The 16812-nt window shown below is 40.8% G+C and overlaps 1 protein-coding gene and 1 gene segment (V, D, J or C); one reads left to right on the top strand and one right to left on the bottom strand.

Moving 5' to 3' along the window:
• Positions 1-16812, top strand: part of LOC148646745 (NACHT, LRR and PYD domains-containing protein 3-like) — a 2700574-nt gene that overhangs the window by 2283684 nt on the left and 400078 nt on the right. The window lies entirely within an intron of this gene.
• On the bottom strand, positions 12426-15958 carry LOC148646753 (immunoglobulin kappa variable 3-15-like). The segment is given in 3 exon segments: positions 12426-12875; positions 15587-15700; positions 15824-15958. Coding segments are annotated over 3 exon segments (489 nt in total).

Below are 16812 nucleotides of genomic sequence, written 5' to 3'. Positions count from 1 at the left end.
GTCTAAGGTCCTGCTGTTCAGGGAGAGAGGAGGGTAGATACTGTAATGCGTTAGGATCAAGGAAAAGGTTTTTGCCTATTTGTTTTTCTGAGTAAAGCCCATGAGTAAAGTGGAGTCTTTCAAACAGGATAAGGACTGGTGAATAGGTTTTTTTTTGTTTTTTTGGGGGGTTCTTGTGGTAGATTTTTTTGCTAGTTTTGTCATGGCCATGGCAACCTGTCGATATGCAACATTACTTTTGTGGACGTACTGTACATCTACCCTGTTTACACTACCTGACCCCAACCCTTCAACATTGATACCTAATATTTTTAGTAAATCCCTTCTATTTATGTCTATTTCCCATCTTATCTCCCAGTTACCATTAGTAATAACTTAACTTTTCATCTAATTTAATCTTAATAATACAAGATTTTATTTAATATAGCTCCTTTAAAGGTGGCTTCTCAAAGCACTTTACAGAACAACTACAATAAACAATACACAAGATATACACAGTGAAAATACACAGCAGAGGAGACAGTAGATGGGGTTACTGAATACAGATGTGTCATGATAGGTAATTTTAACACACTCCCTTGTGCTCTAGTTAGTCTAGAAATTGTGAGACACTCCCTAGAGTAAGCTAGTGTGAGTTTGAAGATGGCTGACCTACGAACAAAGTGTTTAATAATCCTTCAAATAGAAAGTTAAGTTAGACACATTCCATATATTATGTTCAACTATATTAAGGATGTATATATAAACGAACCCAAAAGGCGACAAGTTGGAACAAAGGGGTATAAACAGAGCCAGTTAAGCAAAAGCCCTTCTAAACAAGGTTTAGAATCAGCTATTGCAGACAGCAGATTGTTTCACAAATATAGTCTATTACATTGTTATTTATCATATATTTAGAATCTATGTGCAAGATTGTAAATTATAATGTTTGATTGATTCATAAAAGTTGTCAAGTGTTCTCACAATGTACTATTACAATTTCTGGATGTATTTCAATTTCAAAACCCCACATTATCTACACATTTAACACAGGTGTTTCACTGTAATTTAAGAATGTATCGAGTTAAAAAACAAAGTGATTGTATTTCAATTCAAGGGTAAGGAGGGTTAGTAGGAACAGCCTTAGCAGCTCTTGAAAACTGCACCATCTGTAACGATCTCGTGTCTAAGGACCCTATGCAGAATTCCTCTAAACGTAAATTTTCTTGTAGACACAAATCCAAATTCATGAGTCCAAAATCCAGGCCAGAGTCAAAAGGCCGAAAAAAACACTACAATCAAATCATGAACTAAGAGACGTACAGTAGTCAGTAAACAAGCCGACGTCACAATCAGTAAAACTAGGAGTCTTGCAGAGAAGCACAGGAACGATGTACCTCTGGCTAGGAAAAACATAATACTGAGCAAGGAGTGGTGTGTCAGTCTGGTTGAAGTAGACAGGTCATATATTTGAGAGGGTGTGTCTGATTATTTAATTAGAGACTGCACTAGAATGTGATGGAGTTAATTGAGCGCGATGAGACCTCCGGGGGCATGATGCGAATGACATAACACCATTTCCAACTCAATAGGTATGATCAACGATGAAGTGCTGTACATGAAAAAAGCAAAGCTCATGCATAAACTGACATGGTTTATCCAGTGTGCAGCCCCGCCTAGCTCTCACACCACCACATACCAGCTCTAAGAGTGATGGAACCAATTCAGAGATGGGGATTATTAGGAGGCCATGACCGGTAAAGGCCAGGGAGGCATTTGACCAGGACACAGGGGTTAAGAGCCCAATCGTAAAACCCCAAATTTATAAAAGGCAAATGTCCCTTTCGATAGAAGGGGGGAAGAAAAGCTGGTTTAAATGTTCATGAAAACAAAAGTTTTTTGTCACAGAAGGTATTAAAAATTATAGCATTTATTAGCTTGAGCCACAACTAATGACTAAAGTCACAAAATGCCCAGCCCTCTTTTTCTAGGGAAGGAGAGGGAGGAGTAGTGGAGCAGAGGGGGTCAGAGTGGCAGTACTGCTGGTTCAGTCCCTAGGGCAAATCTCTACAGTACTATAGTAACTAGCAATGTAATAATAATAATAATAATAATTGCTTACACTTATATAGCGCTTTTCTGGACACTCCACTCAAAGCACTTTATAGGTAATGGGGACTCCCCTCCACACCACCAATGTGCAGCATCCATGTACCAAGCATGATTTGAGAAGTAGACTATATACCTATACACCTATATTGTTTGAATTGGATGTGTACTTTACATTGATATATCATTCAGTATGTCTACTTTATACAGTGACTGGGTGATTCAGTACATAACATATAATGTTTCTGGGTAAATGCCTGCACTGAAACAATTGTGTCTCTACAAGTCATTCTAAATGAGAGCCCTGTGAATGAACATCTCTGTGTTAAAATGCATAGAAAATAAAACATTCTCAATGAATCATACAAAACTATCAGTGCACCTGGAACTTATTATACATGGTTCACCCACATTATAATGTAGGAGAAGCTCGGGGTGGCAGGACACTAGTCAGTTACCTCCTGGGGCAACAGCAGCTGCAGGGAATAAAGTCCTGTGAGAGAAGAGCTGTGAGCTTCCCTGCTGAGCCTGTGTCTCTCTGAGCAGAAGGATAAAGAAAGAACTGGAGGGGGAGTAAAGGGAGATGAGGAGGAAAGCAGAAGCCAAAAAGACTAGAGGACGGGAACAAGGAGCACAAGACCTGAATCGAAGTGCACAATTAGAAAACTAAACTGAAATGATTAAAAAGACACTTTTTCAGGGCGCACATCAACAAACCAACTCTGATCATTCCGTGACTAGCCTGATACACATGGGATCACTTTCTTGTCTATAAATGTAGACAGATTTACAAGGTTATTTCTGTGAATTATGGGAAAAGTAAACCATGTTCTACTGAAGCCACAACACATTGTTGGAGTGTTTTTAGAAAAGTGCTTTATAAAGTACTGGAAATAGTGGTAAGAAAATGGATAGATGGACTTTTTTGTTGTCACCAGAGAACACACTTCTCATGAGCAGGAAAATTAAACACCTTAAATATCAGAGATTGCAGATTAGAATCTATCTCCAGCCTCACAGTCAGAATGATGAGATAATATAATCCCAGTTTTTTTCAATACTGTAACTGTGTTAAATGATCCCTTTTAGTAGTAAATATATATTTTGTATTTTAAAATAAAGTTTTTTTAAGTGCACCCGCAGTAGGTCCCAGCTGCAGCAGTGCAGTCGCTGTGCAGTCTTGCTGAGGGAGGTTATTGTACGGCTGTGTAACACTGTGTGACCAGAGCTTTACTGTTGATGTTGTGTACACTCTGACAGTAATAATCTCCTGCGTCTTCAGCCTGGACTCCTGTGATGGTCAGAGTGAAATCAGACTCAGACCCACTGCCACTGAAACGCTCTGGGATCCCAGAGTAGCGATTATTTGCAGCATAAATCAGGGTTTTAGGAGTTTCTCCAGGTTTTTGAAGGTACCAAGACAGAGCATAGTATGTAACATCATCAACTGTTGTAGAAAACACAGGACTGCTGGCTTTGCAGCTGACAGTAATGGAGTTTCCCGGTGAAACAGACTGACCTGTAGACTGAGTCAGAACTATCTGACCATTTGACTCTGCAAAGTAAGAGAAATAAGAAAAGTTAAATATTTTAACATTTTAAAATACACATCATATTTAAAGCAAACAAGAGATACTTTTACTTCTGTCCTTAAACACTTGGAAATTTAAATAAATATTAATTTAAAACAATTTAAAAAATATATTAAAATCCCACTATATTTTAATAAAATACCCTTCAAAATTAACACCTTGAGGAAAGAGCCCCAGTGTCCCCAGCAGTAGAATCAGTGGCATCATTGTGTGTCAGTGACTCTGAAAGTGCTGAACAGTGACTGATCCACACTGTGAGTCTTAAAGTGTTTGGAGCAGTGAGGCGGCACAGGTATGCAAAGCTCCTTCCTGTATACAAATCCTGTCACAGACAGTTAAAAAATGCCTGAGCTGGGAGAACAGATGCAATCTGCAAGGGTTGGGTGTCTTTTAATCTTATATGTATAATGTATATTTTATATACATTATAGTCACATAGTATTGTATATACAGGCACATAACAATAGACAAGTGTTAAGATTTCATAATTGTTTAAATCGCAAATAGAGCAATGCTTTTATGGATTGTACCGATAAAATTACACACCTGAAGAATGCTTTACAGCCGAAACGTTGTGTTTTTTCTCTTCTCTTTTCAGCATGGAATACACCTATTACTTCTTTCCCATAAAATTATGATGCATCTATAGTTTAAAAACGTTTCCATTATCCCATAGGCCATTGCAGCTGTATTATAAACTGACTGCTATGCTTTTACTAATATTATTACTGCTTAATTACCACTTGGGGCCTCACAATACAAAAATAAGATTTTATTTACCCACACTACCTGACCCAACCCATCAAACCTAATACCTAATATTTTTAGAAAATCACTTCTCCCATTTAAATCTATTTCCTATCTTATCTCCCAGTTACCATAAATTATAACATGAGACCTGTTTTTTTAATGAGTCAATATCTCTGCAGGCTAGAGTAGAATCAATTCTGCCACAATAATAATCTGCTGTCACGATCGTCATCCCTCCTCTAGAAGGCGCTCCTACCCTTTTTCGTTGTGCTTCTAGTTTTATTTGTCCCAGCTGTGTCATTTCTCCTTTCCTATTTAAGCCCGGTGTCACCGTAGTTCCGGGCTCAGCTTTGGAAGGCGAATGCCCAGAAGCCCGCCTACCACTGGGCACAGGAGTGGCCCGAGGGCACAGGCTTCACCATGGCATCCTGACCTACTGAGTCCGGGGCTCGGAGCGCCTTGTCCTGTTATGCATTTAATTATTGATGTTAATAGCTCCCTGTTCCTGAGTTTGTCTTGTATGGATCTCCCGGCACCTGGACCTTGAACTGCACCCTAAATTCCCTATTGGACTTCCTTTTGGACCTGTTCGCCTGCATTCCCCCCATGCACCAGTTCACTGCCGTCACCACCCCCAGTGTGTCTACCTGACCCGAACCTGCTGCGTCTTCCCTGATGTCTTCCTCCAGTCACTTCTGGATTATAATGTCTCACATAGGGTCTTTAACAACACACTCCACGGGAGATGGATTCTGCTCCCGTGACACCTGTATCTTCATTCTGGACTCTAGTGATTGTCAGTGTAAAGGCTGTTCCAGACCCACTGCCTGTGAATCAATCAGGAACCCCAGACTGACGAGTTGTGTGCTACCTGTATATGAATTCTACTCTAGCCCCTAGGGCCATCTACCTAATTCACACAACCTGACCCCAACCCATCAAATTTGATACCTAATACTTTTATAGAATGCTCTTTTCTTGTAAAGGTTCACAATTCAGATTAAATGGGATTTCTGTTTAATTTAAAGAAGCTTTACAATATCATTCTCCACATTCCAGACCCTTTTTATAATGAGTCAGCATTTCTGCAGGCTGGAGTCGAATATGTGTATCAATATGTTTTTGTTACAATCCAGGTCCTGCAATCCAATGGCAAGATGAGCTGTCAGGTCGGAACACAGGTGCAGGGCTCTGTGAGATTCCCAGGGTGTCAGCAAACCGAGTGTTACATCCCAGTGTGTGTTCTGTCTGTGTTTTTTCTGTTATGTTCACACTGCTGACCCTTGATTGTTCTCCCTTCCCCATTGGCCCACAATCACACCACTGTTTCAGTATGATGTCATCATCAATTAGCTCTCAGCCAATCAGAGCACATCTTATTCAGCATATAACATGGAGGTTTTCAGCAAGGAGAGGCCTTTCGTTTGACTTTGGTCCTGTTTGGTTTTGGTTATCGCTTAGCTTCTGGTTATTGCTCCGGCTTTGTTTGTTGGTTTGTTTTGCTTTGCTTTGTGTGTGTGTATTTTCGTATAGCTTCGGCTTTGTTGTTTTGTTGGTTTTACATTAGTTTCTTTGTACTTTCATTTGTTTGTGTGTTCATCCTTGTTTTGTCATTACCTTGACCCAGTGTTACATGTTCAACTTTTGTGTTCTTTTGTACCCTGCTCCTGCTGATTACTCTTGTTTTCCCCTATTTGTATTCCTGGTTCACTTGTGTTTTTGTGTGAACTTTTGTATATAAGGTTAGTTTAGGTTGTTGGGTACACTTTACACACTTAGTTGATTTTGTATTAGTACACTAGTTAGTACGGGTGAGTGCCATTTGTCTTGTATGGTTTTGGGTAGTCAGTGCAGGTTAGCTAGGGTGTTGAAGACGCCGAAGATCGTGTGTTTCGGGTTTTCTTTTGTAGTCAGATTAGCTTTCCCTCTCTGTCCTAGCCAGCTCCATTTTGTTTGTTATTTTCTTTCCTTTGGCACCACTCTAGTTCCGTACCCTTCTTTTCAAGCTTCCTAGTCCCTCACCAAAACCCACCTGCTTCCAAAAGAATTATCCTAAGTGTTACACCCCTTTACCCCTAGACACTTGGGGTCGTAACACCGAGTGTAGTGAGCTCCAGCCGAGAGATGTGGAACACAGGCTGATACTGTGCTGAAAGCAGGCTGATAGTTGAGGGGAAGGGCAGGTGGCAGAGCAGTGACGCTCTGGGGTAAGACAGGCAATGGCGCCGCTGAGCAGGAGCTGACTGGTTGCTCAGTTAATAAGAATGGAAACTGCAGTAGGAAGTGGAGCAGCTGAACGAGAAGATGTGCAAATACTGCCAGAAGAGAAGGAAGAACTGAAGATCTGATAATTATAGCCAGAGAGTATGTAAGCAACTGTAGAGATCAGCAAGAAAGATCAACAACAGAAATCGCAATGGTAAACATAATTAATGTGTGTTTTCTTAAACAGAGGTTACAGAGCCTTTTGGGAACAAAGCAGACTTTGTAGGAATGAGACACAGTTTAACAGAGAAATCATTTATAAAATCATTTAGTAATAATGGGACCCAGTTATAGCAATGGAGTGCAATGAACTGCAAATACAGGTTTAAAGGGATATCTGAAAGGCCACAATAGAGATAAAAATGAAAATGGAAATGGAGACTAAAACCAAAAATAAAAGTTATTTCAGTCATTTAACAACAAAATAATCTTGAGAATACACACTAAAGTGTGTTCCAACAATGCTGGTAAACTTCTAGATGAAGAAGGGGAAATAACTAAATGACTGCTTCACTTGGGTTTTCACTAAAGAAGAAGTAGACAATCTGCCTCAAAGCATTTCAAGTATTCTTCAGATAGTGTAATAAATAAACCTCCGGGTACTCCAACTGTACCCAGAGAAATGAGAGGTGTTCTTCAGAAGACACTGACAGAAGTCTTCCAGATATATCGTAATTATGAGATCGCACATTCTCTGGTACTTTATGTAATCACAAGTTAGCACAGTTGTTATACAATACCTACATCACCATTATCTGACTTTCAGTTCTAAACAGTAAAATCCATTCCAGGGCACACTTGTTCTTGTTTGAAGATAAGTCTTTGTAGCAGCAAGGCTTATTAAAATACAGGAATTAAGTTTTCTGCTCCTTTGCCAGTGAGGCCCCATCTCTCACTTCATCTCTGTGGTGCAGCTACAGAGAAACTATTCATGCAGGCTGATTTAAGGTTTCTTTTGATAAGGGACAGCTCCCAGACGGGGATGCACTTAGCTAAGCCTGGCTATCATGATCAATGGTCATCCATTGGCGCCTATCTGTCTAGGGAGTGCCAGATGGACATCTGGACTGCATTCCTAAGTGTCAGGAGTAAGTGACTCATATCTCACCTTGATCAACCAATCAGGGACTGGTAGGGCCGAGTAACCCACGTGGGACTCTGATGCCCATGGAACTTTCAGCCAATGAACGAGCTGAAGTTCCTCCATGTAAAAACAGGCAACACAGAGAGCCTGTAGGAGAATCTCTAAGGAGAATTCCAGGGGTGCGAGAAGAATTCCAGGGCAGGACGGCCCAGGAGCAGAAAGGCTCCCAAGGGCAGGACATTTTCGCAGCGCGCCTCCTGACCATCCTTAGACTCAGCCCGGACAACCACGGAACGGCCAGTGTGTCCGAGTGCCAGAACTTTCCTTTGTTCTAAGAGTCGAGAGCGGAGGTTGCCACGAGTAACCAAAGGATCCACCCGAGGTTAGCATCAGCAGCAAGCCTCGTGAACAGGTCGGAACTGTAGACAGCTGAATCACTATTCAGAACTAGCGCTTCATCAGGAACGAACCGGTCCTCTTCCTGACCTGCAGGGACCCACAGTCACTCTCCTGAGCACAACTTCGCTAGTTAAAGCCAACACTAACTAGCCGGTCAGTGAGCATCAGCAGCGCACCGTCACAAGCTGAACAGCACAGCCTGGCACGGAGCCAGAGAGCGCGGATTGGACAGCAACAAGCCTGCAACTGTTTCTTTGTGCCCGCAGGAGATCTGAATCCCCAAAGATTGGATGAGTATTCAACTTCACTGCATTACTGCTCGAGAATTCAATTGTTATCCCAACCAGTTGAAATCAATTTAATTCCTAAGAGTTATGTACTTGTTTTGAGTATCTAATGTAGAAGTTATAACCAAGTTCATTTACGAAATGGTCTAAATGAATGATATACTGAACGTATGTCCTCTTGATATATGTAACTCTTTGTGACTGATTGAATATATACCTTTTGTATTCTGATAACCCTCTCGATAAGATCTGTTAGGTTTATGCATATTTTATGCATATTTTATGTATTAATAAATGTATTCTTGTGTATTAGTACCTATGTGTGTGCATTGTTTGAGTTATACCGCAAGGTTGGATTCTAAAGCCATTAAAAGAATAATTTTGTGACTTACTGCTACAATTAATAATTGTCCCAGTAAATGCCCAAACCCCTACAGAACTGGTGCCTCGTGAGAGCACACTACAGTCTTCATGGTTAAAACTGTGTTTACATGAGGCACAAAATGTAACATTTCATTTTGAATAAACTCCAGGGGAAAGTTAGTCTGTGAGCGTTATGCAGTTTTGCATACTGTCAGGAGCATTAAACCCACAGTGCCAGCAAAGCTATCGGTAGTTTGTAGGCACTGTCATTGCACAGTTACTTTGGTAATTTTCCACAGTTATTGTGGTATTTGTCTCGCTGTTCTCTGGTGGCATTAAATGATTAAAGTCCCAGTGATTTTTACCAGGAAGGTAATTGCTTTGGTTTCACACAAGAAAAAGAATGAAATTCTATACAAAAAACAAAACAAGCTCACAATACTTAACAGAGACAGATAGATATTCTCCACCCCTCTACTTTGTTTGAAATCTAAACAGGACAATCACCATTGTTTTTCAAGTTCAGCATTGAAGTTCAATGTTCTCTATACAGTATGTTTTAGCCAGAAAATTATTTTTCTTCTTCAGGCTGTGTGTGAAACATTTGCTTTTATACATTATGCATGTAGGTAGTTGGTTCTATGCAGTAAGACTACTATAGCAGTCCCTGTGTCTCCAGGAAGCAGTGATTCCATGAAGAAGCCAAGAGGATAGTGAAGATTAGAAATGTGCAGATTAGAATAGGTTTTCTGGGGAACAGACCTCACTCTTCAATATGAATAACCCAGATACATCATGTACATAATGCACATTCATTAAGTATGGACTGGTGTTCAAGACGTGAACTGACAGCAAATTATTGAGTTTTCTTTTTTTAAAAGAGTAATTTTCTTGTATAACCATGACTTAAACACTTCTCCAAATTTATAAAGAGAAAAACAAGATTTATTATATATGGTATAAATTTAATTTTATTTTTTTATTTTTTTATTTATTTATTAGATTTATTTATTAGAATCCTTCACGAGACAGTTTCAATGATGAAATCATAGTGCTTTTACAACAAAGACAGCAATGCCCTGTTCTGTCTCCCTCTTGTGGTCAATGTTAATAACTGCAGTCAGTGTTTCTTCTTGAGGTTCTATTTGATCAACACGTCTCAATGGAAAACATCCAGATCCCCAGTGTCTCACAGTAACTTCTCTGATCTGTCTATAGATATACAGTAGAGTATATTGCTTTCTATTCTACATAAACAATACAAGTCACAAGATAAATATAGATATATAGTTATGCAAAAATATTGAAATATTTTGTTTGATTATAATGCTAATAGCATAATTAGCTATAATGCTAATAGTTTGTTTGATTTGTCATTTTGAGTTTCGTAGTCTATTAAGCTTAATACTTAAATACATCTACAGATCCTTTCTGTGTGTTTATTACACAAGATTTACTGTATACATGATCAAGTAAAGGTTTATTCCATGCTGAAAAGAGAAGAAAAGAAACACTACGTTTCAGCTGTGTAGTCTTCTTCGGGGAGACCACCTTTACTTTTTGCCTTTGCAGGCCAACCCAGATGATGCAGCTACGTACCTACTTGAACTATTTATACATGATGTACAAACATAGTCTGTTTAGAGATATAGCAGCTCTGCAGCTGTTCTAACTCTCAGTCCTCAGTGGTTCTTGTTGATGAGCTCCTGTAGAGCTGAGGGAGGTTTTTGTACAGACGTGTATCACTGTGTGAGAGGGTAGCTACTGTATATTTCTGCTGACAGTAATAATCTCCTGCATCTGCAGCCCTATTAATAGAACAGCACCTCCTACAGGGCAGCAGCTGAATTCCTGATACAGAGGAAGGTCTGCAAACTGCTGCTCTTCAAGCACCACTCACAGAAACACAATCATATTATTGATTTGCCATTGCAGTCCTGACCAGGACTGGCCTTGCTTAGGTTCAGGGTCACGTTTAGCCAAACATTTTGGTGATATTTAAGAAAGATATTTATTGCACATTTCTGAACTGGACACAACTTATCAAAGTGTTTACTTAATCAATAAAATTGTCATTCCGGAGTAACCACTTAGCCTTTTGCATAAAACACAGCAATTCATACAGCATACACTGTATACAGCAGTAACTGATCTTCCTTGAGGTATCATGAATAGAAGGGATTTTGCAGATAAACCCCAAATCTTCTCTGTTTTACGGAGGTTTTCCCAAGCTCAGGCAGTAACAAATCCAGTGTTGTTTTCCCTGCCCTCGTGTTATTTGGTTTTGAACCTTCATTTCTCTTTTCTCACTCTGTTGTAGATTTTTTACACCTTTAAAAACCTGGAGTTCAGCCCAGCAGACACTGTTGGGCCCAAGGCTGCTGATACAGTACATGTGATATAATGAATGACACAAAGTACTAGCAAATCCTACAGGAAAAAATATTTGACTCACTAATCGAAACAATGGGAAAAAAATTCACTCTTCTTTGTGAATAATGATCCGAAGCACAAGGCCAAAACCTCACTGAAGAGGTTTGACAAGAACAGACTGAGAGTCCTTGAGTGTTCCAGTCCCAGTCAAAGCCCAGATTTGAATCCCATAGAAAAGTGATGGAGAGACTTGATAAGTGTGGTTCATTAACTCTGTCAAGACGAATGGATACAATTACAGTATCCCACAGTGCAAATCCAGTACAGACCTGTCCAAACCTGCATCCTGTGTAATAACTGAGCTGAAAGGAGCACAGTGGTCTGGGTTGGTGATGAATCCTACATGCAGGCAGGCAGACGAGTGAGCAGGAGGGCAGACAGGAGAACAGGCAGTAATCTGCAAGCAGGTGGGAGACATTCAGCAGCCAGAGAAACAGTCCTGTGGCCATACTGTGGTCATGCAAACAGGATTTGAAGGAAAAGAATCAATGTACACACACAAAAGGAGTATAGTCAGGTGAAGTGAGAAGGTCTGTAGCACGGGAGAGGATTCAGACAAGGTAGAAACTGTCTGGGTCAGAGATGGGAGGAAACAAGTGAAGCACAAGTGAGATCTGAAACACAGTATCACAGCCTAGTTATGGCTGTATTCCATTGCAGTTGATAAGAAAGCTCAGCTTATCTTTGATGACCCAATCCAACCTCTTCATTCCTGTTTCCAAGAACTGCCTGCAGGGAGGTGGTTTAGAAAGCCAAGAAAAACGTCTACAAGAAATCCACTGTTTCCTGAGGAGTCAGTATATTAAACACAGCTCAGTGACTGCTTCCTGTATGGGAATATGTGTGATGGTAGCGGAGCTGGTTTCAGCACAGTGACGTCATCGCCCTCCCTGCATGTAGCAGGGACCTCAGGTGGCTGGGTTGGGGAGGTCTCCTTTAGCTCACTTGGCTGGTTCCCTGTTACGTTACACCCGAAACCCAGGTTCGTGCCCAAGTGTTGCGGGATGAACCGGTGGGGTGGAGCGGCAAGGGCACAGGCCTGCACAGAACCTCAATGGTCACATAATCGTAGTGTAGTATTGGCAGAGCAAGATGTGTGTACTGTATACAATACATAATTTTGCATGTTTGTATTTAATGTACATAGATTTTATGTTTTTTTAGTTTTGTATGGTGATGCCAAAGACAAATTTCCACCCTTTTGGATAGAAAATAAAGTTATATCTTAACTTATATCATTAATTAAGTTCAGCTTTTGTCTCAGTTCAATTGCTTCATACAGTAAACTGTGTTCTGTTCATCTGTTTTCATCTCAGTAGGTCCCAGCTGCAGCAGTGCAGTCACTGTGCAGTCCTGCTGAGGGAGGTTTTTGTACGGCTTTGTAACACTGTGTGAACAGATATTTACCGTTGATGTAGTGGAAACTCTGACAGTAATAATCTGCTGCATCTTCAGCCTGGACTCCTGTGATGGTCAGAGTGAAGTCAGTCGCAGATCCACTGCCACTGAAACGCTCTGGGATCCCAGTCTGACGGGTAGTTGCATAATAGATCAGGAGTTTAGGAGCTTCCCCAGGTTTCTGTTGGTACCAGGCTAGGTTGTAGTTATTATACACTGCAGGACTGGTCTTACAGCTCACAGTGACTGCCTCTCCTTAGAGAACTGATCTCATTAATGGAGTCTGAGTCACAGTTACCTGTCCACTGGATTCTGAAAATAATTAAAAAATGATCCACGGGCATTTAGGTTGAGAACTGTCACAAGTAGATATTTTTATAGCCAGCCTTGTGGGGTTAATTACCATCTCCCTGCAGTGTTGAAGGAGCTCTCTGCTCTTCACTGGGATAATACCATCTGCAGCTGAGTGTTTTCTGTGTGTTGCCTCCTTTTTATACCGCAGGGAAACTGTAACCTGTTGAAGGCTTCTAGATGTTTCTCTATATATTCTTGGACATGTTTATTGTAATTTCACAGTGGAACGTTATTGTTGATTTAATTTTGTTTGATTTTATTTTAAAATGGAAGAAATGGTATTTATAGTATTTAAAAGAAGTCTTTGCCACAGCCATTAGACTCCTAAACTCCAGCTCTTAATTAACCAGCCCCCCACTCACATCCCACTGTTTCTGCACTGAACTCACAATACTGCCTCTGCTGGGCTTTTGCACTCTGCTGCTGTCTGAATGCTAGTGAACACTACAGCTGTTATACTTCTACTTTATACTACTGCTATTGTATCTGGATTAATCGCATGCATATTCCTGCCAACCAGTTTTATTTTTTTAGTTTTATTATAGTTTCTTACCATTATGCTGTTGGCACACATGCCATTGTAGCGGCGAGGCTTATTAATAAGGCAGAATTAAGTGTTTCTGGGCTTTCCCAAATGAGGCCCCATTTCTTTGTTCATCTCTGTGGTGCAGCCACAGAGAAACTATTCATGCAGGCTGATTTAAGGTTTCCTTTGATAAGGGACAGCTCCCAAAGGGGGATGCACTTAGCTAAACCTGGCTATCATGATCAATGGTCATCCATTGGCGCCTATCTGTCTAGGGAGTGCCAATCCCAATCAACTTTCAGCCAATCAACGAGCTGAAGTTAAAGGTAAAAACAGGCAACACAGAGAGCCTGTAGGAGATTCAGTGGAATTCTGTGGACTTTTCTAAAGGGAATTCAAAGGGGAATTCCAGGGCAGGACGGCCCAGGAGCAGAAGGCTCCCAAGGGCAGGACATTCTCGCAGCGCGCCTCCTGACCATCCTGAGACTCAGCCCGGACAACCACGGAACGGCCAGTGTGTCTGAGTGCCAGAAATTTCCTTTGTTCTAAGAGTCTAGAGCGGAGGTTGCCAGAGAGTAACCAGAGGATCCACCCGAGGTGAGCACCAGCAGCAGGCCTCGTGAACAGGTCAGAACTGTGGACAGCTGAATCACTATTCAGAACTAGCTCTTCATCAGGAACGAACCGGTCCTCTTCCTGACTTGCTGGGACCCACAGTCATCTTTTCTCCTGTGCATAAACTGTGCTAGTTAAAGCCAACAGTGAGCATCAGCAGCGCACCGTCGCAAACTGCACAGCACAGCCTGGCACCTAGCCAGAGAGCGCGGATTGGACAGCAACAAGCCTGCAACTGTTTCTTTGTGCCCGCAGGAGATCTGAATCCCAAGAGATTGGATGAGTATTCAACTTCAATGCATTACAGCTCGAGAATTCAATTGTTATCCCAACCAGTTGATATCAATCTAATTCCTAAGAGTTATGTACCTGTTTTGAGTATCTAATGTAGAAGTTATAACCAAGTTCATTTACGAAACGGTCTTAATGAATGATATACTGAACGTATGTCCTCTTGATATGTGTAACACTTTGTAACTGACTGAATATATACCATTTGTATTCTGATAACCCTCTCGATAAGATCTGTTAGGTTTACATGCATATTCTATGTATTAATAAATGTATCCTCGTGTATTAGTACCTGTGTGTGTGCGTTGTTTGAGTTATATCGCATGGTTGGATTCTAAAGCCATCAAAAGAATCAATTTTGTGATTTACTGCTACAATTAATAATTGTCCCAGTAAATGCCCAAACCCTACAGAACTGGTGCCTTCAGAGAGCACACTACACCGTTATGCTCCTGTCTCTAGCAATATATGTTGTCATCTGTTATGCCATTTGTTATGGGAGGAAACAGGCAAGTAAGCATTCCATTGTACTCAGGTCCATATGACAATGAACCTGAGCTTGAGGTGTGAACAAATGTGACCCTTGTGCTTGATTAATAATCAATTATTAATCAAAGTCATGGCTTTTATTTTGTTTAGTGCTATTAGTATTAGAGTATTGTATTTATAGAATAGTTTAAAGGAAGCTATTATATCTTAAATATAAAGATTTCCGTCATATGATATTGTTTGTTCCTGTTTTATCTGGGGTATGAATATAGCTGGAGCCACTGTGTCTATTCATGGAACTCCATTTTACTACAGATATGTCATTCATGAAATTCAGAGTCCTATTTCATTGTCTTCACTCTCAGCACCTGCAGTAGGTCCCAGCTGCAGCAGTACAGTCACTGCACAGTCCTGCTGAGGGAGGTTTTTGTACGGCTGTGTAACACTGTGTGAACACATAACCACTGTGGTAACTCTGACAGTAATAATCTCCTGCATCTTCAGCCTCGATTCTGGTGATGGTCAGAGTGAAGTCAGTCCCAGATCCACTGCCACTGAATCGACTTGGGGTCCCCGAGTTTATTTTATTTACAAGAAATTAGAAGTCTAGGAGCTCCTTCAGATTTTTGATGACACCAGGCCATATCTTCACCTGCTGAGCCACTGTATACTGGACTGCTGGTCTTACAGCTCACAGTGACTGTCTGTCCTGGGAGAACAGATCTCACTGATGGAGTCTGAGTCACAGTAACCTGTCCACTGGACTCTGAAAGGAACAACACAGAACAAGAAACAGTGAAAGTTACACTAGAATATTGTTGAAATATGTAGTACAATATTTGTTTCCATGTATCTTCCGCAAGATCTTTCTACTTTATATCATTCTTACCTTGAATGCAGAGAAAGAGAACAGAGATGAAGATGGTGATGAAAGTCATTGTTGCTGTGGGCTCTGTTGTCATGAAGAGCAGTTCTCAGTCATGAAGTGTTAAACTCACAGGGCTATAAACACTCCCAGAGCACTGAAGCATGTGCTGCCAATGCAAAGTGTCTCTTCTATGCAAATTGTCTTCTTGTGAAAATGGAAAAGAGCAGATTCTGTAGTTTTTAATTAAAGCAGTGTGGCTCTGGTATGCAAAGCACTTTCTTCTAGTGTATATAAATCCTGTGTCAGACTGAACAATGTGAGCTTAGCCATGAGCAGAGGTAGGGTTTTAAAATGGATGGATAGTTTTCCTCTGTTTTGCATCATTCATTAATCACAGGGTTTTGAAAGATGAGGGAGAGGGGCTTTCTGTCTGAATTCTGTCTTTTAAACTGAATGTAAAAGACATTGAGCAACATGAGACACCAGTAGTTGAGGGCCAAAGAGAGATCACAATGTCTCACTCTGTACAATATCTCCATCTGCTGGGGACTGTGGGGAGAGCATTATCATTACAACCCTGCTCTCCTCATGATCTAGAAGAGAGCAGGGACTTGCAGCCTCCAGTCAACAGCAGAGGGAGCTACACTGAGGGGCTGTTCTTTCCACCTGCTGGAGGGTAGAGTTCATGCTTTCATACATCAGTCAGATGAAGTGGTTTTGTTATAGTATATATGTGACAGAGGAGTCTGTCACAGGGTACAGATAGCACAGAAAATACAACATTCATACACCTTCCATTGAGTGGTTGCTGGATAAGTTCCTGAGGGTGCACACTCAGGGCTTGACTAGTAACTGCTATTACTTAACTTCATACACATTCATGTACATAAACATACCTAATTTCACATACATTCAAATACTTAAACACAGGTATGAGTGAGTATTGTCGTGTGAATGGAGAGCGCTCTCAAAATGGATGTTACTTATTGTTTGTTTTGTGTCTGTTCTTC

This window comes from Lepisosteus platostomus, chromosome 16 (assembly GCF_059453375.1).
Source record: "Lepisosteus platostomus isolate fLepPlt1 chromosome 16, fLepPlt1.hap1, whole genome shotgun sequence".
In the NCBI taxonomy this organism is placed as follows: Eukaryota; Metazoa; Chordata; class Actinopteri; order Semionotiformes; family Lepisosteidae; genus Lepisosteus; species Lepisosteus platostomus.
This window is presented reverse-complemented; position numbering and strand designations above follow the sequence as displayed.